At 50.0% G+C, this 25,713-nt stretch overlaps 2 protein-coding genes across 2 annotated transcripts; one reads left to right on the top strand and one right to left on the bottom strand.

Annotated features, from left to right (window-relative positions):
- The first annotated feature begins 6,693 nt into the window (after positions 1-6,693).
- On the top strand, positions 6,694-7,623 carry LOC8028783 (sulfotransferase ssu-1-like). The gene has a single exon (XM_002401515.3). It carries the CDS (start codon positions 6,694-6,696, stop codon positions 7,621-7,623), a length of 930 nt encoding a protein of 309 aa, XP_002401559.3.
- A 5,694-nt stretch (positions 7,624-13,317) lies between these two features.
- On the bottom strand, positions 13,318-19,278 carry LOC115320822 (myb/SANT-like DNA-binding domain-containing protein 3). The gene is made up of 3 exons (XM_040214277.3): positions 18,512-19,278; positions 17,734-17,946; positions 13,318-15,009 (listed from the first exon to the last, which is right to left on the bottom strand). The coding sequence occupies exons 1-3, from the start codon at positions 18,828-18,830 to the stop codon at positions 14,633-14,635; spliced, it is 909 nt and encodes a 302-aa protein (XP_040070211.1). The 5' UTR covers positions 18,831-19,278; the 3' UTR covers positions 13,318-14,632.
- Positions 19,279-25,713: the final 6,435 nt, after the last annotated feature.

The raw sequence follows: 25,713 nt of genomic DNA, 5'->3' as shown, positions 1-25,713 counted from the left end.
GGGCTCGTGACATTGCGTCCGCCACCACGTTTGTGCTGCCTTTCCGGTACCGCACGACGTAGTCGTATTTTTGCAGCATCAAAGCCCATCTTGCCAAGCGACCAGCGGGTTCGCGAAGTCGGGAGAGCCATATTAGGCTTTGGTGATCTGTTTCGATCACGAAAGTGGTCCCGTCGACATAAATGTCGAAACGCCGGAGTGCAAAGACGATGGCCAAGCACTCTTGTTCGCATGTGCTGTAGTTCTTTTCAGCTGGCGTCAACGAGCGGCTGGCGAATGCCACCGGTCGGAGTACACCTTCGTGCTGTTGGAGCAGGACCGCGCCCAAGCCAAGATTGCTGGCATCTGTTTGGATCAGAAAGGGCTTGTTCAAGTCGGGTAGCTTGAGTTCAGCTGTGTCCGCGAGCGCTCGGGAGGTGCGGCGAAAGGCCGCTTCCTGCTCGGGACCCCAGCTCCAACTCACGGACTTTCGCAATAGGCGTGTCAGTGGTGCTTGAAGCGTCGCGCAGTTTGGGATGAATTGGCGATAGAAGTTCACCATTCCCAGGTAGCGACGGAGGGAGCTCACGTCGGTTGGCGCAGGAAACTCCAGGATTGCCTGTAGTTTGTAGGGATCTGGCGCAAGGCGCCCGCGATCAAGTTCGAACCCGAGCAAGGCGATGCGGGTTTCGGCTATTTGAGCCTTTTCGGGGTTCAGGGTCATTCCCGCGGCTTTTAGCCGGTCGAGTACGTCCTCGAGATGACGTAGGTGATCTTCGAAGGTGTTGGAGTAGACGACAATATCGTCGAGATAGGCCATTGCGTGTTTCCATTTGGCTTCTCCCAGTACTCGGTCGATCAATCGCTGGAACGTCATAGGCGCTCCGCACAGGCCGAAGGGCATTCGCGTGAATTCGAAAAGCCCGCGGTGACAACAGAAGGCTGTTTTTGCCTCGTCACCTGGCTCCATCCGAACCTGGAGGTAGCCTCGGCTAGCGTCCAGGGTGGTGAAGTACCGCGCACTGCCCAAGTTGGACAGAATCGAGTCGATGCTCGGTAGCGGGTAGGCGTCCTTTCGTGTGACGTCGTTCAGACGGCGGTAGTCCACGCAAAGACGTGAGCTGCCGTCTTTCTTCGGGACCAGCACCACGGGGAATGCCCAGGGGCTGTTAGATCGCCGGACAACTCCGGTGTCGATCATTTCGTCCAGGGCACGGTCGATGGCTTTTCGTTTAGCCAAGCTTACGGGTCGCGCGTTCTGCCTTCTTGGCAGTTCGTCGCCCGTGTCAATGCGATGTCGTACTTCGTTTGTGCAGCCCGGTCGGTCCGTGAACATTGCGTCATAGCGGCGCAACAACGACGACAGTCGGGCTCTTTCTCGCCCTGACACGCTGCATGATTGCGTGAGCAGTGGGTGCGTCATTTCCCCGATGGGGGCGGCGCTTGCTGCCATCGGCGCTGGACTCGGTGTCTTGGGGTCAATGACCCGGTTTAGGGAGTCCCTCGGTTCCTCTCGACGGCTCGTCGCGTGCGCCAATGGTGGCGTTGGCGGTACGGCCGGGGGTTCGCAGAAGGGTTTCAGGGGTGCAAACGTGCCCTCCCGATAGCCTGCGCTGCTGACGTCGATTACAATGCCTGTTTTGGCAAGGAAGTCTCTGCCCAAAATAATGGGCACCGATAGGCCAGGGAGATGAACGAAGCGTTGTCGTCTTACTCGATTCTCCCATCTCGCGACCAGCCGCGCGGTACCAGCCGAAAGGGCGGTTCCGCAGGCTAGGCGAAAGGCAGTGTTGCATTCTCGGAGTCGGACAGAATTCTGTCGGAGGTGAGTCAACACTTCGTCGCCGAACATCGAAGCGCTTGCTCCGGTGTCGAGGAGTGCCTTGAATGCCTTGCCGGCGATCGTTACAGAAATGAACGGGGCCGGCGTGCCGGTCGGGAAGCCTATTCTGTAGGCGGTCGGCAAAAGAGTGGCCATGGGACCCTCTGATTCTTTGTTAGCCACCGGTCCGTCCGTCCAAGGGCCGTTTACCGGTGGCTTTGCTCGTTTCCCGCACGGTGCGATTCCGTGTCCGGCCGCTCCGGGCACTGGCGAGCGAGATGACCGGGGCGATTGCACCGAAAACATCTTCTGTCGTCGCCTCGCTGGGGGTTCCGCCGTGCGTTTTGGTTTTCGCCGGCTCTGTCGTAGCGTGCATCGGCTCGCTGAGATTGAGGGATCCTCGTTTCCTCCTGCCTCGCTGCCTCGTTGGGGCGCGAGTCGGTGGTTCTGAACTGCGGCGTCGGCCGGCTTGTTCGTCTACCGTGGGAGTACGGGTCGAGCGCACGATCTGAGATTGCGTACGTGTCTTGGCCCCGATCTTCCGCATAGTTTGCGGAATCGTAGCGCCTCGGTCCTCGGGATGGCGTGTCCCCGCTGCACGCGCAGCGCGGTTCGAGGGCCGCTGACGCTGGAGGCGGAGGCCGGTACGCACGGGCAGCGATAATGTCACCCTGAAGGCGCCGGGCCTCGGAGGCGAGCTCGTTCAGGTCGCGGAAACGGCTGCCTCGAAGATACGCAGCGAAAGTCGGGTGGCTTTGGCGTATGACGCGTTCCACTCGCTCTGCATTGGGAGCTGAGGGTTCTGCGAGCTCGAAGAGCTCTTGCATGGCTCGTACGAACTCCAGCAGGGACTCGTCCGGATGCTGGGTTCGCTGTTCGAGCTCCCGCCGCATCCTTCTCTCGTAGTCGGCGGGAAGGAATTCGCGGCGGAACGCCTCTCGGAACTGATCGAGCGTTCCGGGTTGGTCACCGACAAGTCGGAACCAGCGGGCGGCTTCGTCGACGAGCGCGATTGGCAGAATGCGCTCAAGTATTTCACGATCGGACATTCCCATCGCGCGTTGGTACTTCCGTAAATCGTCAAGGAAGTCCGTAGCGCTCGCTCTGTCTGCGTAACCCCGATAAGTCGGGACGGGAATTCGGACCGGAGGTCGTTGGGCCTGTGGTGCGAGTGTTGTCGTTCGCAACGCACCTGTCAGACTCTCAATCACACGTGCCGCGTTTTCGAGCAAGGTGTGGTGAGGCGCCGCAGCGGTTTCTCCGTGGGGAGACCGATAGGCTTCGCTTTGTGCCGGCGGCGGAGCACGTGTGTTCAGGGAAGATCCGGGAGCGATGGCGCCCGTTCGCAATGGCGTCAGAACCACGCTCGGCTCCAGGGGTGCGCCGTAGGGCGCTTCTCGTTGAAGTGGGGGCCGCGCGAATGCGTCGGCCGCGGTCGCCAGCGTGAGCAAATCCGAGAAGTCGGTCTGCATCGTCACGGTAAGCGCTGGTTGCGCGAAGACTCGTCACTCGGCAGCAGTCGCCACACACAGACGTACCGGAATTCTGGTCGTCAGCCCTTTTGTTGGGCGCCAAATTGTGGTTCTCCTTAGGGCCACTGCCTTTGGGAGTTCCACGTTCGCGGCGAGACGCTCTACCGCGAAGCGGATTCGTACTCGCGTGGCATGCTGCTCGTTGAGCGCAAACAGACACCAGTCACGTTGGTAACGGTGATAAACTGTTTTTATTTACAATGAAACAAATAACAACAATACAGCGGCTATAAGCTGGTGAACGCCGTCGGTGTGGAGATCGCCCACGGCCGAACGGTCGTTCACAAAGGTACAAAGGACGGGGTAAACGCTCACCGGTGCGCCGGAAGGGTCCCCGTTGTCGCCGCCGCCGAATCCCAGGAAGAAGCGAGAAGCGAGACTGCTGTCCGCTGGTTTTAAGATAACGGCGGGGGCGAAGTGGCCAATCAAGGAGCGACACGTCGATCTCCTTTGTGCGGGGGTTCGTTACGGAGATCGCCCCAAGGGGGAGAGCAGGAAGCCACTCACAGTGGTAAGCAGCGCCACCTCTCGCTACGCCAGCGCGGCCGCCACGGCGCGCCAAAACGCTGACGCGACAGAATGTTGAGGGATCACAATCCCCACAGTCTTTTGAGGCCTGTACTTTGTTCTTACCGCAATTACAGGGTCAACGTTTGGTATACGGGCCGCTGTACAACGGTGTGCATCAGACTAGTCCACTTGCCTCTTCATCGGAATACTGGTGAACGATGTCCAATTACGTCTCGATATTCGGTTTCTCCTGTGGAGGTCCTTAAAGGCGGTCAAAATAATACGGGACATTCAATCAATCCTCGTCGTCGCTGCATGCTATTCGAGCCGCTGCTGCTGGAGGAGCTGCTCAAGCAATTTGATGACGAACTGTCATTAAGCAGCAGCAGCAGTAAAGTGGGCGGCACTTCGCGAGCGACCATTACGAATGCTTCCGAGGCTAGATGCTCGGCGATAAAGGAAGTCACGTGTGCGCGCCAAGGGCTGGCCAGGCTGGCTTCCAGTCGAATCCGCCGAAGTTTCTCGGATCCGGATCGAGATCTGGAGTGGGAGGTGATCTAAAGCGACGAATGGACCACGTCCGTCTCGATCCCGATCGCACAGCGAAATAGGTGCGCTCCAGAAAAATATATCCCGGCGCGCTCCAAAACGACCAGTGGTATTCGCTATGACATGAGCGGTTCAAGACGCCAAACTTCGTTTTTCAAGCTCGCAAGTGTGTGTTGCGAACCTTCTTGTAATCTTCACACTGGTAAAAAAATTCTACTGAGTGCTGAGTTTTAAGTAAGTCTCCAAATATGAAAGGATCTAGATAATTACATCGAGCAAGTTAAATATATCTGTTACGGACAGTTCGTTTGATGACATTAATGTGCTCTGAAGCAACTTCCGTACTGTCACCACTCCTTGAAATCTGTGCTGGCGCGCAATTTTACCTTGGTACACATCACGTCGTCGTCGTCGTACGTGATTCGGCTTCACAGTGTTTTCACCTTCTCGAGAATTGCGGAAGCGAGCTCCGCGTACGGGAAGGCGTTCGCGCGCTCGGGCTCTCGCGCACCTCGAGCGTTGATCAAAGCAGGGCGCACGGGCACTCTTCGCTTCCGAAATCCCGCAGAAAGTTGACCCCGAGAATAGAAATTTCGTCGATCGTCACCAACTTCATTCAACGCAGTCGCCTAGTCCCTCAGAAAGAAACACAATCCCTGCGAAGCCATCGCGTCGTCTGCTAGCAAGGCAAAACCGGTTGTAAAACTTAATTGATTACGGGATTTTGTCGTCACTTTATATCGACTGAGACGACAGAACAAGATAATGGGCATACAAATTGAGAAGACGCAATGCTTACAAAAAAAAAATATTTACTTTTTGATTAGTTAATTTCTAACCTCACGTTGAGCCCCCGTGCATTTGTCCATACCAACGGCCCTAGCAACGGTTTGTTTGGAGCAGAGCGCCATGTTGTGACGTCATTAGTTACGGGGTTCAATTTAAATGTCCTTGACTGCAGTCGGCGCCAGCAAACGTACCGAAACATAATGAGACGATGCATTTGCAGCGCTGCTTGGATTGCTCACTTTCATCATAGCGCAGGCAGCCGTCAGACTTGTCAGCTGTGGCCTGTCTTTCTCGGTCAGGGGGCGCTGTAGCGTCTACGAGACGCGACTACAAAAGGTGCGCTTTTGCTAGCGTCCGCGAGTCGCGACCATTTAATGCTGACGCGAAGCGGCGTCCTGGCGTCCCATCTTGCACTATCCACTGGCCTATATACCGCGTATCCCTTACAAAAATGGTCAATGAGTTTCAATTGAGTTGCTACTCTATTCCTCCCCAACATAAACTCAACGCCTAATATGAGTTTTATCGTAAGAAACTCAATATCGATTACACTGTATTTACTCATTAGGACCTCAGGAATGCAATTGAGTTTGGTCATAAAAAAGTCAATATACATTCTTTCGAATTTACTCATTAAGAATGCAATTGAGTTTGTTTGTTAAGATTGTAATTTGGTATGTTCATTAAGAATGCAATATCCCACATTATTTTTGAATTAACTCATTAAGAATGCAATTGAGTTTGTTATCTAGAAATCAATATCCATTCATTTGAACTTAATCATAAAGAGTGCAATTGAGTTTACATTTGAGAGACAGGTTGAAGCATACCAACTTCAAGGCTGTTTAAACATACAAGCAAGACAATTACTATTTTTATGGCAGCACCGCTGTTAGATGTAGAACACGATAAACTTCTTCCTGCTAAAAAGAATATGCTTTTTGAATCGGTAGATGCTATACAAAGGACGTGGAATCGAAAACCAGTCGTGTGAGAAGCGGCTTAATAACGGCATTGATGAATATCGAAGACTCCTTCGGGAGCCTCGGACAACACGCGCAACAGCGCAAGCCACCACAAGTTAGGCGACCGCGATGCCACCGCCGGCATCTTGCTGAGCAAAATCTGTAAACTTGCCAAAGACGCAAACACGATACCGTAACTTGCAAAGAGATCTCACATCGAGGCGGGGAGCGTTTGTGCAACCCGAGCATAACCTCCCCTATCTCCTTGGAATCTCCACATCACGCGGCTCAGTGCAAAAACGTGACGTTGTTACCACGTGATGCGAATCCCGGAGCATAATGAGGGATTTCTCCCCAGTGTGATAACCCCTTTAATGGATATGTCTACCTATGTCAAATGCTGGTCTGGATCAATTGGCCAGTATCTCTGCGCTATACGTATATATCCTTAGAACCACCGTATACGTAGGAAACGACCACAAGCAACCTAACAAGAATCATGTCTACCCCACAGGTATACATCCGATCACAACGACTTTCAACCACTATGGACCGTCAGCGCCGAGTTCCGCTCTCTCAATTCGTCGATGGCATTAGATACTCTCCTCTCGTCCCTCCCGCAATGGCCCTCAAGGCTGTCGTTTACAGACCGGGCGACGGAGACATAATCGTCGTGACCTACCCCAAGAGCGGGACCCAGTGGATGATGCACATCATCCAACTCATCCTAGGTCGCGGACAGGGCGCGACCAGCTTTCCCGACTTAGTCAGACGATCTCCCCGCCTGGAAAACCACGGTCCGGAGGCCCTAGAAGGCTTGCCTTTGCCGAGGATGGTGACGACCCACCAAAAACTGCTCCTGCAGAACTTCAACGACAAGGCAAAGTACGTGTACGTCGCTCGGAATCCGTGGGACACGTGTGTGTCGCTCTACCATTTCATGCGGGGCATAACTGAGTTCCAGTTCGAAGACGGCAGCTTCGACGACTTCTTCGAGGCTTTTGTGACGGGAGACCTCTGCTACGGGGACTACTTCGATCACGTGCTCCACGGGTACGCCCGCAAGGACGACCCGAACGTCTTTTTCTTCACGTACGAGCAACTGAAAGCGGATACCCCGGGAATGATGCTGAAACTCGCCTATTTTCTGGGTGAAGAGTACGGAAAGATGCTCGAGGGCGACCAAGAGATGTTTCGGGAGATCTTGAACAAAAGCAGCTTCGACTTCATGAGCCGCGTCCTGGAGCCGGGAGCACAGGTGTTCTCAGGGCTCTTCGGTGGTCTGTCCACACCTATGGGCAGGGGCAAGAATGCCACGTCAGAGAGGAATGAGGAGAAGGACTTTAAGTTCTTTCGGAAAGGAAAAGTGAATGACTGGAAGGAATTTTTTACACCAGGGCAAATCCAACGCATGCAAGCCAGGATTGACGAGATGACTTTGGGCACAGATCTCATGCAGCTATGGAATGAGAAATAAAATAAAGTGGTATTCTGTTGCCTATCTGCGCCTTTTTCACCCACGTTGATTCGCTCTACACTCTTAGAAAAAAAGGGTCTACATAATCCTCCCTAAAGGGGGGAACGCTCTTGTAACCTATGTTCTAACCTCCCCTCTCATCTTCCTCCTCCTTTTGCTTTTAAAGGGCAGCTCTTAGGCGCCCGTTTCCGGCTTGAGCGGCGTCGCCGTTGCCGTCGGCGTAACCGCGCTTTGCAATATGGGACGTTTCCCATAATAACGTCCCACGTGTGACGTCGCGAGTGACGTTACGAAGGAGGGGGAGGAGGAAGGGAGGAGGAGGGGAGAAGAGGGAGAGGGAAACGGAGGAGTGGAGGGGGAAGAGGGAAGGAGCAACACCTCCTAGAAAGAAGGCCGTAGCACTCCGAGTGGTCACGTCACAATGTCGGAGAAGGAAGGCCATGGCGCAACTACGTGAGAAAGTATCTGGTATCGACGTGAAAAAAATTCATCTTGTCGAGCGGCGCGGTGGTGTTCGTGCGCGTTTATCCGATATCAATATACGTTTTAAAAGCGCAGTCTTGTACAATTTATTATATATTTTCGGGCTTCTAACTCCGATTCCCTCAGACCCTGTCCCCGGATGAACATGACACGGCGATACTTCGCTCTCGGCAAAAGGGTTTATTCACTCACTTATTGTCTGGGGGGTTTCGGGATCGGGGAACGGTCATCAGCGAGACCGGAGGGTAGTCCGCTGCCACTGCAGCTACTCCATGTCCCTGCGGTAGTCGTCCACACCGCGTCATTGCGACGTCGTCGTCCAGGGGTCGCTGTCCGGTCCGTTCGTCGAGTCCGCAGCTCCACGTAGCGCCTGCACTGCCCCGCGCCAGTGTGCGTCTCCCCGTCGATTCCTGCGCCAGCCTCTTCTCTCCGGTCACCGCAGCGCGCTTCTTGCTGTCCGCTGTTCGAAAGAGCCTCCCTTAAAAAATAAAAATTGGCTTGCTCTTTATGTTTATACAGCCTTGATGGAGATGCGCCTTAACGGGTAATCGGTCTTTTAGCTGTAGATGAGAAATTTGGCCAGTGCGGTACAACCGCTAACCTGGGGTTTTTAACGTGCATCACGCAGTAGTGATCACACGAACGCGTGCCGGTACGAAACTCATCCAGATCGAAACGGGCGGGGGCGGCGGGGATCGAACCCAGGAGGTTCCCAGCGCAAGCTTTCGCTCCACGCTCCGAGCTGAGACGCGTTAGCCCACTCGGCCACTTCCTCCCTTGAGCCTCCCTTTGTCCCGCGTCCCCTTTTCAAGCCTTGGCCCCTCTGTTCTGAGAAGCCAGTCGCGTGACGTCAGTTGGCTTAGGGGAGTGGTTTAGCCGGATCTTGCGGTGCGCAAGGCCATCAAAGACCCCCTCCCCCGGGGCATGAGGCATCTCTGAGGCAGGGCGCGTTAAGCTTCTGCCGGGCCCACGACGAAGCCCGAATGGCTGGAATCTGTGGCCCGGAGGGTAAGCGCGGAGGAGGGCAGCCAGATCTCCACAATATATAATGTAAACGTAATATACCACCCGTTACCAAGGTTGAAAGTACCAAATTTGTATTTATGATTATCCCCGTAACCGCGGGATTACGTGCAGTCCCGCAGCTCCCCAGGTCCCACACTCTTCGAATAAACCGGCCCGGTGCGACATTTTCTTCCCGCTTATGGGCTCCGATTCTGGCAAATTTACGTTGTGTGTGAGCTGCTGACTGTCTGAAAAGGAACCCTCAGACATTTCAGAAGGGAACGAAACCGAAAAAAAATTCCAGTCATTGCCGCAGGGAGCGCACACGAGCAAGAGATGTGTCGGCAACATTAAGCCTTTCGTCGCCGCTGCTCTTCTGTGTTGTTCTTTTGAGATTAGTTTCCTTCTTCTTGTCGTTTTTCTGTCGTCACCGCAATCTCGGGTAGTTTTTTTTTTTTTTTTTTTCGTTTGATGCTAAGGGCCGGTTGCACCAACGTCGCTTAGCGCAAAGCGGAGCTTAGCCGGGAACTTAAGCTTAGTTTCGGTTTCGTTCGGTTGCACCAAACTCGCTTATCGCTAAACCTAGCACTAAACTACGCTTAACTTGAGCGCCCAACATTGGGCGCTTTGCTTCTGGTTGTTTCTTAATCCTGGATTAAAAACATGGCGGCTGGTTTGTCACGGTCGACGCGGTGGACGAAATTGGTTGTGCAAAGTGTTTTAGGCTACATCAGCGTGAAAGTCTCGACAAAATGACTTTCGATTGTGACAAGGATGCAAAATATTGTCGTGTGAAGTGTTTATCGACCCCTGTTTTCAAGTTGGCTCTCCACTTTCAGGGCGTGTTAGCCCTAACCGAGAAACGTACGGAGCTGTGGGGCTCACGTCTGTATTCCCGTTGGTTCTTCTGTCAACGAGCTTATTCGTATGTACTTACTTATTTTCGCATAGCTGTAACGTATTGTTATTTACCACCTTGTTTATTTACACTTGCAACGCGTATCCTTCAATCTGATCAGCGCGTTGAATAGTGGCAGTACATGATCTCGGCGATCAGCTGATTGTCGACACCTCTGCCATTTGCATTAGATTGCGGCGCTTTTAAGTAATAAAACAGCGAAAATTCAATTTCTTTCGTTTTCTGAGTTTTGAGACGATCTTCAGTGAATTTTCCTTATCTCGCGAGTAGAATCTTGGCTTCAGAAAACTGTATCGTTCCATAACTGTAACTTTTTTGGTGATCGCATTTTTTTTTATATACTTTGCTTTATATCTTTCATTCGTTTCCCGAGAACGAGATACTGTTGTTTCCGAGTTGTGCTCTGTGATGGTGTTTTCCCTTTACTTTTGTCGTGTGTTGTCATTGTGACGATGGTTGAGACTATATACCGCAACACGTTTTCAATAAAATTCAGTTGAAAGTTGCGCCTTGTTGTGTCCTCCGTAACTTTTTTGGTGATCGCGATTTTTTAGGAATATTTTGCTTTATATCTTTCATTCGTGGTCACGACAAATCGTAACGACTACTATGTTAGATTCGTGCATTGCTGTATCGGGGCAGGCTGGGGCAGGTGATGCGAAGAGACGACCGTTCTTATCGGCACAATGTAATGTACTAGTGGGAGTTTTTTTTTTTTTTTTTTTTTTTTTTTTTTTCTGAACTCGACAGTGTGAAACTGAAGTCCGTTTGAGGCTGCAGCGGATGTTCAACGACGGTACAGTGCAGTTCTGTCACCTTGCTGATAGCAACGAGTACCGTCGATGCAAGGACTCTTGACCTGACCTCTCGACGACTTCTATTCGAAGATTTCCGGGCATTTTCGCAGCTGCCGTGGCGAGTTCGTCACTGTTTTGAACTTCATCGGTCTCAGGCTTGACTTGGTTTTAGTAGTCATCTTACCTGCCTACTTATATCCATGATGTTTTGTCTTCAGCGATGTAGCGAGTAGAGTGTCCTCGCGTTCGGTGAGATTTGGGGCCCCCGATGGCTCCTTCGCCTCAAAATGTGAGCACGAAAACTACTACCACTGTCAAAATATCCTGTTATCAACCGATATTAAACACACAATCAAAGATGTAAAGAGCATTCGTGTTTATTTGAAGCTTTGAATTCTGTTATTGAAAGTTAAACGAAAAAATGATTGAATTTGGAGGCCTTTAATTTGTTACTCACCGAAGAAATACAGCGAAAAGCAGACGCCGACGACGACTACTACGGCAGTTTTTCTTTTTTCTTTTTTGTTTACATCACGTGATTCCTCTCCGCCAATCGTATTCGTCGCTCTGAGCGTTCCCTAGTTTGCTCTGTTTGTCCCTAGATTCCCTACGCAAATCCAGCGTTTAGCTAGGGGCGCGTCTGTAAAGCCGGCTTAACGTTGGTGCAACCGGAATTTAAACCCGTGCTTACCTAAGCTCGGTTTAGGGCGCTAAGCCGGCTTAGGAAAGCGCCGCTTTGGGTTAAGGTAAGCGGCGTTGGTGCAACCGACCCTAACCGCCGTATTCTTAAACGCTACTCGACTCGAAACTCGACTCGAAACTCGACTTGAGGGTGGTTTTGCGATTCATAAACAAATCTCCACTCGAAACTCCACTCGACTCCAAAATCTCCACTCGAAACTCCAAAATTTACTCGAGATCTCGAGTCTGCGCCGGAGCTACCTTGAACGGCCACTCGAGTCACTCGAGTGCGTTCAGTGTCATGGCGGCCGACGCATCGTTCGCCGACTTCGTCGACTTCGTGTTGAGAACGGACGAAGTTCTTCATGACGACCGAGACCCCGACCAGGACGTCGATGTGCCGAGACGACGTTGCCGGGACCGGCTCAATCCGCTGGAGCATTTCAACGATTGGGAGTTCCTGGTGCGCTATCGTTTTACAAAATCGACAGTCGTAAGCCTCCTGCAGTGCCTGCCGCTGGAAGCAAACGAGAGCAGTCGCGGCCTGCCACTGTCCCCGATGCTCCAGCTCCTCGTAGCGCTGAGATTTTATGGCGCCGGGACTTTTCAAGTAGTCACGGGCGACCTCGTGAACGTGTCGCAGCCGACGGTGTGCCGCGTAATCGAGCGTGTCTCCCGGGTCCTCGCCGAGACTCTCTTCCCCCGCCTCGTGGATTTCCCGGAGGGCGACTGCGACGAGGTCATGCGGGATTTCTACAACATCGGGAAGTTCCCCAGTGTGACTGGGTGCATCGACTGCACCCACGTCAAAATAAAGGGACCTGGCGGTCCCAATGGGGAAGTCTTCAGGAACAGGAAGGGGTTCTTCTCCCTCAACGTGCAGGTAAGTTCACTTCTGTCTGTGCTGTTAGCGGCAGCGAAGTAAGTTGAAAACAACGGCACGCCAAGACCCGGTGCGGCACGTGAAAGCTCGGCGATATTGTGACTGATATAGACTAGAACTTGTAGAGAGATCTGCACTCTGCGACAGTGCAGAGTGGTGGTGGGCCAGCTAGAGAGGGTTCAAAACCAAGAATTATGTATTGTGTTTGGAAACATACATCTAATTGGGTGCCGAGGTGGCTTTTGTTATTTTATAGCAAACGGTCAGGTGAAAATCAGTCCACTTCCAGCTGGATTATGGAATTGGAAATGAGGCAGTCCAGCTGTATTCCAGCTGGAATCCAACTGGACCCAGCTGGAATCTAGGTGGACTGCCTCATTTCCAGTTCCATAATCCAGCTGGAAGTGGACTGATTTTCACCTGGGATATTTTCCCCTTGAATTATACTTTTCGAACAAAATATTAGGGAGACTTTGTCCCGTGCTCAAATTCTCTTCTATTATACTGCGTGAAAAACCTAGGAATTAAGCCACATTGAAGCTTACGTCACATAAAACTGCGAGAACTCAAATGCTAGTTAATTTCCAAAGCTTGCAGATGCACTTTGTCAAAAATATACTAATCATTGTAGAAATATCAGCTTGAGCACTTGTGTTCATATCATGGCAACCTGCTCATCCCTGTACTGCTCCTTCCTATCCACAGGCCATCACAGGACCCCAGCTGCAGTTTTTTTACCTTGTTGCTAGATGGCCAGGCTCCGTGCATGACAGCAGGATATTCGATAACAGTCGTGCAAGGGTCCTGTACGAGAATCGGCGCATCCCTAACCTGCTGCTCGGAGATGCAGGCTATGCCTGCATGTCATTTCTTCTGACGCCCCTGACCAGCCCAGGTGTAGCCAACAGCCCAAAGGGCAGGTATGTACTAATTTGTTGGAAGAAATAATGGCATGAAATTCAGAACAGCTAACAAGAAGTGATGCTGTAGCCACAGTGTTCCTATTGGTTACTATTAGTTCTGCAAATCTTTGTCACAGCTAGATTCATGACCTTTAAGCCTTTGTATGGCAAAAAAAGCTGGCATTATTCACTTCCTGTGGACAAATTTTTGTTTCAAAAGTATGTAGCATACAACATTTTAGTTCTATTTTTATTTTCCTCGAGAACATTTGTTGTTCTTCCTCGTCACAGTTAGTCGGTGTCAATTGTTGCTTTTTGTCACTAGAATTGGACTAGGGCCAAGAACTTGAATTAAGACGGTAATGTAGAAAACACCAGCCAAAACCACTGTATGCAGAACAGTAGCCTCTGGTAAGCAATAGAAAATGCCGAAAATGCAGCTAGCATGGATGGGCCGCACTGTACAGGTTACTGAACCATACTGATGGTTGCAGCAATGGCGATTTTTACACCTGAAGACCGTTATCTTGCAACGTTGCTTCCATTACCAATGCTGCACCATATAGGTACCAAGCAGCTCACCTAAAAACAAGGAACTCGGTCGAACGGGCATTTGGAGTGTTCAAGCGACGCTTCCCATGCCTGGACATGCGGCTACAGTACAAGGCGGAACGGTCAGCCCTCATCATCACCGCCTGTGCTGCACTGCACAACCTGGCCCTGCTGCGAAAAGAGCCATGCCCACCTGCTCTACCCTCTCCACCAGTACCCCGACGCCGGAGGCGGCTGCGTCCTCATGTACTGCCATCACCTCCAGACCCTGTCGACACAATCAACGGCTCACTGAAACGCACACAGATCATCGCACTGTGTTTCCAATAGGGATATTCAACCAGTAGCACACGTTTATAGTCAATGACAGGTCAAGGATAGTGTACAAGCTGGAGAGGAGGAAGCAGACAGAAGCTTGAGGTGGAGAGGAGAAACCTCCTCTCCACTTAAAGCTTCCATCCTACTTCTCATCTCCAGCTTGTACTCTGTTCTTGACCCGTCACTGACTCGTGCAAATACTTGGACACGAATTCAGTAGTAAGCGCTCGAATAAATTGATTTTCAAATCCAATTCCGCGTATTTGGTCAATCTAACATATTCTGGGAAAGACTTGTGGCCAGCACAGAGCTAACGAAAGACCTACCCTTCCCTTCAATTGTAGTGTGCTGTTTCATTCAACTTCCGAATATGCAAAACACATTAGGTTCTATCGTTTCACTACAATGTAGCGCACATAAAATAAATAAGTAAATCCTCGGAATGCTTTTAAACTGAAAGAACCCAAATTTAATTGTGATTTCCACACCCTTGTAGCTTGCAGCGCAGGGCTGCCAGCTGCTCCACCTTTATCTCTCTCTCCAGCTGGAGCAGCTGGAACTCTGCCCGTCCGCGTCGTCGCTGCTCAAAAAGCTTGTTGCGGAGTATGCGCATTTGCATTAAATGTTGCGCCTCCTTCCGCCGATCTTCCCTCTCGAGGATGTCTACACGGGCCTCTTTTTCGGGAGCCATGATCCGCTCCAGTGCTGCGATGCGGTTTCCAGTTCTTCTGGATGCCCCGCTTGGCAGCTCAGCACGGGGGCAGGTAATGCTCCTTGCCGGCGGAGTCACACAAGCAGCTCCAACGCTGCTGTCTTGGAGAGGTGAGGCGGACGGATCAGGAGCATCTGGGCGTGCAAAGCACATTGGCACTGTGAGTGCTAGGGGAAGAGCAAGCACACAGGGGAAGAGGCCCAACAGCCACATGGGCCTTTCGTAGAAATGTTCAAAGCTAGGCGTTGGCAAATTAGTCAAACCTCGTTATATCGAACAGTGCAAGGACCGTGAAATAGTTCGATATAATCAAAATTCGATATACAAAGTCACACACAAAAAGAGCGTCAAAGTACAGCGCGATTTAATCAGTGAAAGGCTAACGGCGAAAAATGACTATACTTCGTTTCAGCTTCCGTTCGAGCGCAGCCAAAGGCTGACGGACGCTTCGCAACTTCGAGAAGAGCATTTTTACGCATCGCAAAGTAGTCCGCAAAAGTAATTCCTTTTAAACAATTGCTTTGTGCGTAAACGCTGCACAATATTCCAGATGTGTACTGCTGAGAATGATTTGCAACTAAAGGAATTAAATATCTGAAGTTTAAGTTCTTATTAATATATGTAGATACATGTGGTTTGATGAAAAAACGTACGTCCCGCTGGCAACACGGCTGCAGCGCTCAGTTTTGATTTTGTTCCTGTAATTACCGAATCATGTGCTTCGCTGCTTGTTTGTTGCTTTCCTCACCGAGTCTCTTCAAAATGTCCTTTCGCAAAGGCATGTCTGGGCGTCAGGCGCGAGAGGTCGTAATGAATGTCTACTTTTCAATTCTGCAGGAGACTCCGGCCGCGTCGTACCGCACGTCGTACCGCAAATGCTTTGTAAACTAGAAAAGCGTCCAGGCCACTACAATTCCCTGATACACAGCGAAATCAGGGCACCCCTTTACCTGCCGATCACATTGTACGCCAAGAAGCTGGTAGAAAGGACTGTGGCTCGAGCCCTGGTATATCCAGACAATACAAGGAAACATCAATGGCCGGGTCGTCGGGCATCTTGCAATGTCTACTTACATCTCGAAACTATGCCGAAATGCCGAACAGGTGGAAAGCTCGGACACAGACGCCAGCGGCCAGCATACGTACTGACATCCCCTGCGACTAAATTTCAGAACGTGAAAGGTCACTTTTTAAACCTGTAGCAGACGATTTCGTTGATACACCCGTAGCAGACAAAATACTCGGCGAGCGCGGGCGGCGCGGACGGCCAGCGGCGCAGCGGAGCGATACCAAGTGCAGGCGAGATCGCGTGACCAATTGCCGGCGTGTGATTGGCTCCGGCCACACGTAGCTTTGGCTGCGTTCGGACGGAAGTTGAAACGTAGTATAGTATTCACGTGAAGCGTTAAGGTGAACTATTTATTCCGACGAAAAAAACTGCCGCAGCGTAGATTGCTGCATGGAGCTGACTGCATGCCTTATTACGGCCGGCTCCACTGTCTCCAAGCAGTCCACCAGCGCCAGATCACTACCGTCGATTGCACTGCAGTAGCAGCGTAAAAGTGAGACCGTCTTCCCGACAATGTTGTAACAGGCTTTGAAGCGTTGCAGCCACCCGCTACTTGCGGCGACGTTTTGTGCTTGGTGGATGAATGCGAAGTCCTTTGCTTTCTGTTGAAGCATCGGCCTGACGCCGGAATGTTCCGAGCCCTTGCGTCCATAAACCACTTGTGAAGTGATCTTTCCACCTTTTCGAAGGCCAGTGTCCGAACACGGCGTGTGCTGGAGTGCTTGCTTTGTTCAGCCTTCGGTTTGATGTCACTTTTCGTCTTCAGCAGCGTGCTCAAAGTGCTTCGCAGTATGTTGTACGCTTCGGCAATGCTGGACTTCTTTTCTCCTTTTTCAACGCGGCGGATGATTTCAAGCTTTGTCGCGAACGTCAGCGACGTACGTTTCTTTACGATTGTTGCCATCGCCACATGCGGTTGACGCAACGTCGGAGGAACGAACCCGGAGCCACGAAACTGCACATGCCCGAATGTCGCCGAATCTGGATGGCGTTCCCGGCACCACAGGCATAAAGCTTTATGCGGGCATGCGCTTGAATAAAAGTCGCAAACGCCTGCTGCGCCACCGCTATCCTACGATGTGTTGCGGGAAAGCCCGTGTTCCAAAACTTACTCGATCTAACTCTAGGGTAAAGGTGGTTGTCGAAAACCTACCCGCGTCCAGCGTTTCTCTATTTTTGATGTCGCGTGACATAATCCGCCAGGGTAACTCGTATCCATTCGAGTAGGTTTGGAACGCAGCCTCGGTGTGTCGCGCTCCTGTACGCTATGCGCCGTTTAGTTGCCGCACTCGGAGTAGGAGGAGTAAAAGAGCGCCGACTTAACGCGCCCACTGCCACAGATACGGTACGCCGCCAACGACGGTTTGGCGGGATGGCGGATGGCTGCGACTGCTGCTGGCGGCAGCTGCCACGACTCACTCGCTGTCGCGGAAGCGCAACGAGAAGGCTTGTGATCTGTACCGAGTCTTCCCAAAATTCTGTGCCGTCGTGGCGCTGTACGCTTTGCAACAGGTCTATTAACCACTAGTTTTGGTTTCAATTCACAGTACTATCAGTACTATGTCACGACCCACTGCTCGCATTTTCAATTTTGGAACTTCGAAGATATGTACAATAGTGTAGACGTTGCCGAGCAATAAAAGAAAAAGGCTTCGGTGCCTTTTTTTCTGTTCCAGATTTGCTGTTAAAATGATACAAGTCGCAAATACAAGTAGACATGTTACGGCTCACGGTACCCATCCCCGACATGTTGGTGCAAATTTGTCCCAATCCAAAAGCCCCCAGTTACCTGGCACGTCGTTCCAGCAGGCGTGATTGTCATTGCCTTCAGTGCCTCGCACCATTGCTTCAAACATTGCAGCCGGAGGCAGCGACAGCACTGGCCGGTCTCTTGCCCTGTCGCTGTCGCAGAGATTTGTCACCACTGTCTCCATGTGGTCTGCCGCCGCTCCCACAAGAATGAGTGAGGGGCTCATCGGCCGGCTTGTTCGTGGCCCACCTCCTGTGACAGAAACCAAAGAATTTGAAGCTCAGATTGGAGAGAGTGAACAATGTATGGGACGAACAATTCAAAGGGCACACTGAATTTTCGAAACGCCTCCGTGCGAGATAAAAACAATTGTTAAGGGGACTAAAGCGAACCTAACGAAGAGAAAATCTAGCACAACCCAGTGGAGGCCCACCTGGAACCTTCTTATGGGCAATTGAATGCTGGGCACTTTGTTAGAATAGGCTTCCGGCAAGATGCGGGGACCTCATTTGTTTTCAGTGACGATTGTTAAAAAAAAATGTCAATAACGCCAAATGTTCTACAAAAAAATATGTCAAGAAAAAAGCAAAGAAGTAGGCCCACTTTGGATCGAACCTGGATCGGCTGCATGCGTATGAAGCGAACTTTGCTACGCTACAGCTTTGAACAACTCGTTTTGAAAATTCGTTTTATACGAGACCCGGAAAGGAGCACGACGTCGTGCACATAGCATTGTTCTGGTCGAAAGGACTTCTCTCCGATGTTTACTTTTTACACATCGGGAACGGTTTACCAAATATGCAAATTGTCGACTTACCCGCGGCGTGGATGTCTCTCGTCTCGTCGGACTTGGTTTTTTTGTATCTGGATTTTTCGTTCTCCCAACGCTTCTTGAGTTGCTTAGCGCTTCGTGGGCGGACGTTTGGCTGGCTGTTATACTCGGTGCTGAGTTTCTCCCAAGCTTTAAGTTTAGCCTCCTTCGAGTAGTTATTTGTCTTCTTGTTTTCAAGAACTCGCGCATGTTTCGTTACGAGCGCTTGGAGGAGCGCCTTCTCCTCCGCAGTATAAATAAAACGAGCCCCTGCCCGCTCTTCGGTATCGGCCATTTCTGAGTCGTTGCCGTTGGGGTCCTCCATGATTTGTCGTGCGAGGCGGCGAGGCGGCGAGGCGACGAAGCAGGGCTGCACGGTAGACAAAGGGCGGCGAAAGCAAGAAAAAACGAGACGAAATCGACAAACCGTGAGATAGACGACTGTCGACGAGAGAACGACACACGCAGCTAGCGAATGCGCTTGTTGCCAGACAAGGTAACGACTTTGTCCGTTTTGCCGCTCAAACACGTCTAAACTTTACGCTGCCTTAATAAAACTTCGTAGTTCACTAATTCGATGTTTGTATGGTACACGTTTTTAGATAACACGAACGAATATATTTACTTTTCACGTAAAAATGGTGTTTTAAATAAAACCTTTGGCTATAATCTCGCTCCCAGACGTCCTCAAGCTTGTTGGAGTGGAGAACGGAATCTCGAGTTCGAGTGAGTGCCGATTCGCGTCTGTGAATACGAATGGCACTTCGAGTGGAGTCGCGCGTCCGTACTCCACTCAAGTCGAGTCGAGTTTGGAGTCGAGTAGGGGAATGTTTATGAATACGGCGGTAAGTCATTTACGTGCATTCGCGGCACAAATCCTGCTACGGTTTCAGTGAAATGTGTGGCAACTAGTCAACTATGACACTGGTCGATTATCGATAGACCTCTCTTTCGACAGAGAAAGACTTCTTGGAGTTCGTGCTCAAGTGTGTTCGTGGCGGATATTGCGGGATGTATGGATACGATCAAAAGGTGAGAAACAACTTATGTACGGGCTTTCTTGGTCATGTAGGACGCGAGTGAAGTGCTGCAGTAGATTTTTTTTTTTTTTAATCTCGTGATAGAATCGAATTTCGTTCTTTGTCGTTATCCGTGTTCTGTTGCGTCGAGGTTTGTAAATATGCGTGGTAATGTTCTAGTTTTTACTGAAAGGTGAATAACAAGTTTGTGTGATTATTGAAAGTGCGTTGTTTGTGCTTATCTGTTTATTTATACTAATGTTATTTTATTGCCTTAACTGTATTAAGGTAATAGTGTTATTGTATACACAATAAGTTTTATTTTGTTCTAAGGCAGCTCGATCCCAAAGGGAGAAGTAAATTAGTTGGCTGGAAATAGTAAGTTTAGTACCCCTGCCATGCAGAAAAGTTAATATATTGTCATTAAATGATATGGGATTTAATCAGCTCGCGGTCTTGAGTGATTATAAGAGCGTCGCAAGCTGAGTTGACCTTATAATGTCGTTCGATCGAAGTTACATTAATTTTGCCATGTGGCCGGTGTATAACACAAGAATTCAGTGACTGCACGCGATAACATCGCTTACATGATCGTAGGTGGCACTTGTCTAGTGTCCGCGTTGACTACGTCTACCTGATTTTTAACTCTGATCTGTTTTGCTGTGTCCAATGGCTGCGTGTCTCGCCATTTTGTCGAAGTATTTCTGTATAAAATATGCATTGCCGCAGCAATAATTGCGTGACTCAATGTTTTCGACTTACAACAATCATATTTTTCTATATGTACACGTCTTATACTCATACCTCGTGCCATTTCGTACCGATTATTTAGCGGTGTAATGTTTTTCCCGAGGAATAAAATGTTTTCTAGACCCGTTACTATGTGCAGTTTTAATTTTAGCTAATAAGACACGCGTATGTGACTGAAAGCACGTTACGACGGTCGATCCACGCGCGTTGCCTTCGCTTCGACGCGCGCCCCCGATGCCTTCCTTTTCGACGTCACGAGAAGAGCGCTGCGGCCTTAGTTTCTAGGAGGTGTTGGGAGGAAGAGGGGGCATACCCTCCTCTCCGCAACCTACCTCCTCCTCAAGAGCTGCACTCTAATTCGGAATTAAGGGTATTGTAAACGTCTTATTTTCTTCATCCTCCTCTCCCCTCCTGCTTATTTTTCCTCCCTCCTCGCCCTCGGCACCCTCCCGTCCTCCTCCTGCGTATCCTACCATCCTTCTCATCCGTACCCTCCCCTTCTCCTCCTCTTTACCTTCCTCTCCTGCCACAGTTTTCCCACTAAATTTAGATGTAAAATGGACGCCACGTGAGCTCAACACCAATTCAGTTTCCCCACTAAAGTTACTGGGGGAAATGACGTCACATGACTTGGTGTCACGTCACCTATGAACAAATTCAGTTTTTCCGCTAGATTTAGCGGGAAAATTGACGTCACGTGACCTTAACAGAAATTCTATTTCCCGCTAAATTTAGCAGGCAAATTTAGCAGGGAATTTCTGTTGAGGACACGTGACGTCAATTTCCCGCTAAATTTAGCAGGGAATTGAATTTTTGTTGAGGACACGTGACGTCGATTTCCCGCTAAATTTAGCAGGAAATTCAATTGGTGTTCAGGTCACGTGACGTCAATTTTCCCGCTAAAGTTAGCGCGGCTACGCCGACGCGGCCGAACACGGAAACTGGCGCATAGAGGCCCGTTCACACACTTGCGACTTCTTAGAACCGAGTGCCTTGAAACCTCTTAAAATCTCTTCCGACGAGATGACACACTGGCACCACCTACCGGGCAGCCGTGGAACACTGGGCGGTCCCGTATATTTCCAATTTCTTTTGCGCACCATTTTGTCTTTCTTGGCTTTATAAACTTTTGTCAATGTTAAAAAAAAACATTTCTCATAAGTAGTACAATCAGTTGACCTCGCAAATACCGCCAAACCTTCGCTCTAGTGAAATGCAGTTCCAGTGTCTCCGCATAGATGGCGCCAGCGTGTCAGTGTGTTCCCCGTCGTAAGAGATTATAAAAGGTTTCAAGTTGCTCGGTTCCAAGGAGTCGCAAGTGTGTGAACGGGCTGCGCTTTAAAACGACAATGCAGTCGAGATGTTCTGCATGTTTGGACTGGGAGACGGAAATACAGGCGGCCTTCGCTTCCGCTGAAGCTCAATCACTCAACAATGTTTATTAAACAACGCGCGCGATGTGCTCGAAAGACGAAACCGAAAGGAGATGAGGCGGGAGCGTGGAACTTTCCTCCCGTCTGTCTGGACAACGAGAAAAAACGTCTCGTTCCTCCCTTCTTCTCGTGCCCGCTTGGGGGCGCGTACGCAGAAGGGAGGAAAACGCACCGTTTTTATCTTTTATCTCCCATTTTTCTTAGAGTGTAAAAACGCCCAAGCCTCGAACAACGTTTTACAAAACTCTTGAGATAAAGTATGAAAGTCATTTGAGACATATATATGAGTGATGAACTGAATCTGCCGAATTTTAACTTCGGCAAAGTTCAGCACACGCCGAACTTTTGAAGGAAAGTTCGGCAAAGGTTCGGGGAAAATTCGGCAAACGTTTGCGCAGGCGCGAGAACGCGACGTGGCCATGGATTGCATGCAATGTAGTGCTACCAGCGATGACGGCGAGGTGCGGAGTAGGCGACATGGTAACTGCGTGTTTGTTAGCCTTTGTGAGTCTGGTTCTCTTCAATGTGTTCCGCGTCGAAAACAGAAGATCAACCAGGGACTGACGGAGTCCACTGCTGAAGTGACAAATTATGCAGTACATTCTGGATAACGTGATTTTCATTTGATCTTCCCAGTGATGCAAAAAGGTACTTGCAACATTGACTGACTAGCACATTAAAGCACTCCTCACAATTATAGCAGTCTTGTTTTCGGCTCACAAGTAGTTTGTACCAAAACAAAATAATACATTTTTTTAATTAGCGTTATTTCGCGGTTTTCGTCCATCCGCATGAGACTAAACCCAAAGCTCTCATGCTCCACGTTGCACGTCCGACATTACTATTTCCGTCTTTCTATACGTCCGCGTGTGTGCAAAGGCCAGAAACAGGCATCTTTGAAGTTAAAAAAGAAACGTTGCAAGTACGGGACGCACACTTTTATGTAAAGCTGGCGTCAAGTGACTCAAAAAAAGAAAAGAAAATGCTTCATATTGACATTAATATTGCTATCTCATCTGGTTCAGGCCCCCAGAAGCGGTTGCATTCATTCTCGCGCAAAAAACGGTGACTCGCAGAGAAAGTAAGAACACAGTGTTACAGCCCTCATTTTAACAACGTACGCACTTGCAGGCTTGCACTGATGAGGCCTCAAAACCGAAAGTCGCGTATCGTGACTGCGGACGCTACCACTCAACCTCGCTATCACACCACTTCTGCAAAAAGGCACTGTAAAAATTGCCCGTAAACAAACAAAAACGACACCGATACAATTATATTGTACAATATCGCGTTATTTAGTAATAACTCTGCCAATATACATTAAACAAATCCACAATGCATTTTCACATTTTTTTCCGAATCTTTAGAAATGTTCGGCAAAACTTCGGTTTTGGCGAATTCCAAGATTCTGCGCCGAATCGATTCGGCAATAGTTCGGCCCATCACTAGTATTTATGTCCAGTATCGATGCGTGAATGATCCAGCAGAGAGTGACGTATTTTGATCTTCAGTCGGGGCTGCCTACGCACGCTCTGATTTATTTGACATCTTATTTGTTTCCCAATTTCCTTTCACATCGTAGCAATAATGCCGGAAGATGGCGGTGATTGACCTTAATGTTTCAACATAAATGGTTAATCGCTTTCTCTGTTTGTGTCTATAAACGCTTGAACCGATCGAGGATATTTTGCTCACTGGATATGTGCCTATCCGACACAGAAAACTTTCCAGCCATTTGTCCGCTTTGAAATTCCTAGTATGGAAGTCGTGCGTCCGATGACCCTCGGCAACACAAGTTACGCTCATGTTGTTTATTGCGCACATTAATAACATTCTGGATTCCAGATATTCTTAGTTCACGCTTGGACGACGATTTATTCTCAGGGCTCAACGATCGCATCGTCCACTCTAAAGACGTTTTTTTAAGGGCGCCGCCATCATAAAAATTGCGAACTTGGTCGTTGAATCAAGCTGGCTAATGACAGGCCACCCCCTTGCCCCCTCTAAATAATGAGGACGAAGACGGTGACTGAGTTTTCACAAGGAAGTAATATATCATCAGTTTAATGTAGTCTATGCAGGTACGTTCTCGATATTTTCTAGTTGCATATTGAGTGGTGGCAAGTAGACGCTTTTATACTCTTCACATGCCATTGAGTAATGTATACCTTGCAGTGGTAATCTAATTGGAGCACCGGCACCGGGTGGGAACCGGTCCGCTTGCCATAAAAGGGCCCTGAAAAGAAAAAAAATGTTTTTTTAAACAGTCTGGTTGTGACACCAGTGTGTGTTGCCCATTTTTACTTGGATTGATCGGCTCGAGAGGAAACTCTTCCCGTGACACCCAAGAGGTTAGTTGGGCCAGGACTGATGTCGGTTCCACATTTTCGAAGGCAGCCTGGATGTCGAAGAAGGCCGCCACGGTAGACTTACGGCTAGCTACTGCATTCTGCACTGCACTGACAATGTCCAGGATGCTGTCTTGTGCGGAGAGACGGGACCTGAACCCAGTCATATTTGATGGGAGGAGGTGGTGTTCGTCCAGCCACCGGATCAAGCGGGCGTGTACCAGCCGCTCGAAGATCTCGGCAACGCATGAGGTGAGGGACACCGGCCGGTAGGACGATAAGTCTCCCGCGGGTTTGCCACTCTTGAGTACGGGGACCACCCATGCCAGTCGCCAAGCCGCTGGAAAATCAGATGAGGCCCAGATATCATTGAACGGCGGAAGAAGTTCCTGGAAACGTGAATCTGGCAGATTCTGTGACATTTGCATCGTGACCCGTCTAACTGCGGTGTGTTATCCGCATGGCAGCGCGGGTTTGGCTGGGAAACGACAGCGGAGTATAGAGTGGCAAAGTCTTCGGCCAGGGTCGTTGGTAGCTTTCCCGTGCATAGGGCCAGAGAAGCGAATGGGTGGCTGAACCTTCTTTTCCCATACACACTGTCCATAAGCCTCCAGATACGACAGGCTGGCTTGATTGCATCCACCGAAGAGCATAGCGAATCTCACTGCCGCTTGCACCATTTTTCGGCGTAGCGTCGTAGGGAGCATCAGTCCGGTTAAGAGGGTCTTGAGGGTCACGCCACCCTTACGTTGCAGAAGTCGCTGGACCGGCCGTCTCTCTGCACAAAGGTTTAGGAGGGTCAAGTCGGGTGCAGGGGAGGATGTAGGCACGGTTGCCTTGAGTGTGGCTTTCTTCGCCGCGTCGCTGATGGCCTCCAGAAGGGGTCGTGTGGATCTCCCTAGGTTGTCTCGGAACCGGTCCCAGTGAATGACTGAGACCTCGTGGACCCCAGGACGTTGTAGGTCTATGATGTCGATGAAGACTGGGAAGTGATCGCTACCCATGGTGTCGGCTGCAACCCGCCATGACAGTGGGATTTCCGGTGAATGGGCTGTGACGTCGATGGCACTGAAAGTGCAGGGAGGCCGGAAGAAAGTCGGGGAACCGTAGTGTCTTGACAAGCGTGAGGACGTTTGTACCTTTTGAGGACGTCCTGAGGATGTCGGGTGTTGTCTGGGGTGATGTCATGTGATTAGTGACGCTCTGAATTTAAATCGACTTGACGCAGTGAGTCGCGTGACTACGTCAGATGACATCAGGGGGCTACGTGACGTGACATTACTTGACAGCATGCACGTCACGTGACCACGTGGCAAATGTTTAATCAAAGGGATAATGCATAATCGCCAAGAGGATCCACAATTTAGCAAATATTGCAATTTTGTATATGACCATTTAATCAATACATAGAAATACAGCTGCAATTTTTTTTTATTATCAAATGTGCATTTTGTGATACTAACAAAATAAAAACACAAAGAAACGTTTTGAACCGTTTACCATTATTTTTTTTTTCGGTTCACTTCCGGTTCATTTACAAGATGGCGGAGAAGATTTCGGTTCGGTTCAGTTTCGGTTCGGCTAAAAAGAACTGTTCTGTTCCGGTTCGACACTCTGGTAGCGATCACGGTCATGAGAGGACTCCACTGTGTAGGGAG

Source organism: Ixodes scapularis, unplaced genomic scaffold (assembly GCF_016920785.2).
Source record: "Ixodes scapularis isolate PalLabHiFi unplaced genomic scaffold, ASM1692078v2 PGA_scaffold1__304_contigs__length_218370807, whole genome shotgun sequence".
In the NCBI taxonomy this organism is placed as follows: domain Eukaryota; kingdom Metazoa; phylum Arthropoda; class Arachnida; order Ixodida; family Ixodidae; genus Ixodes; species Ixodes scapularis.
The sequence above is the reverse complement of the archived record's forward strand: the minus strand, read 5'-3'. Positions and strand labels throughout refer to the sequence as shown.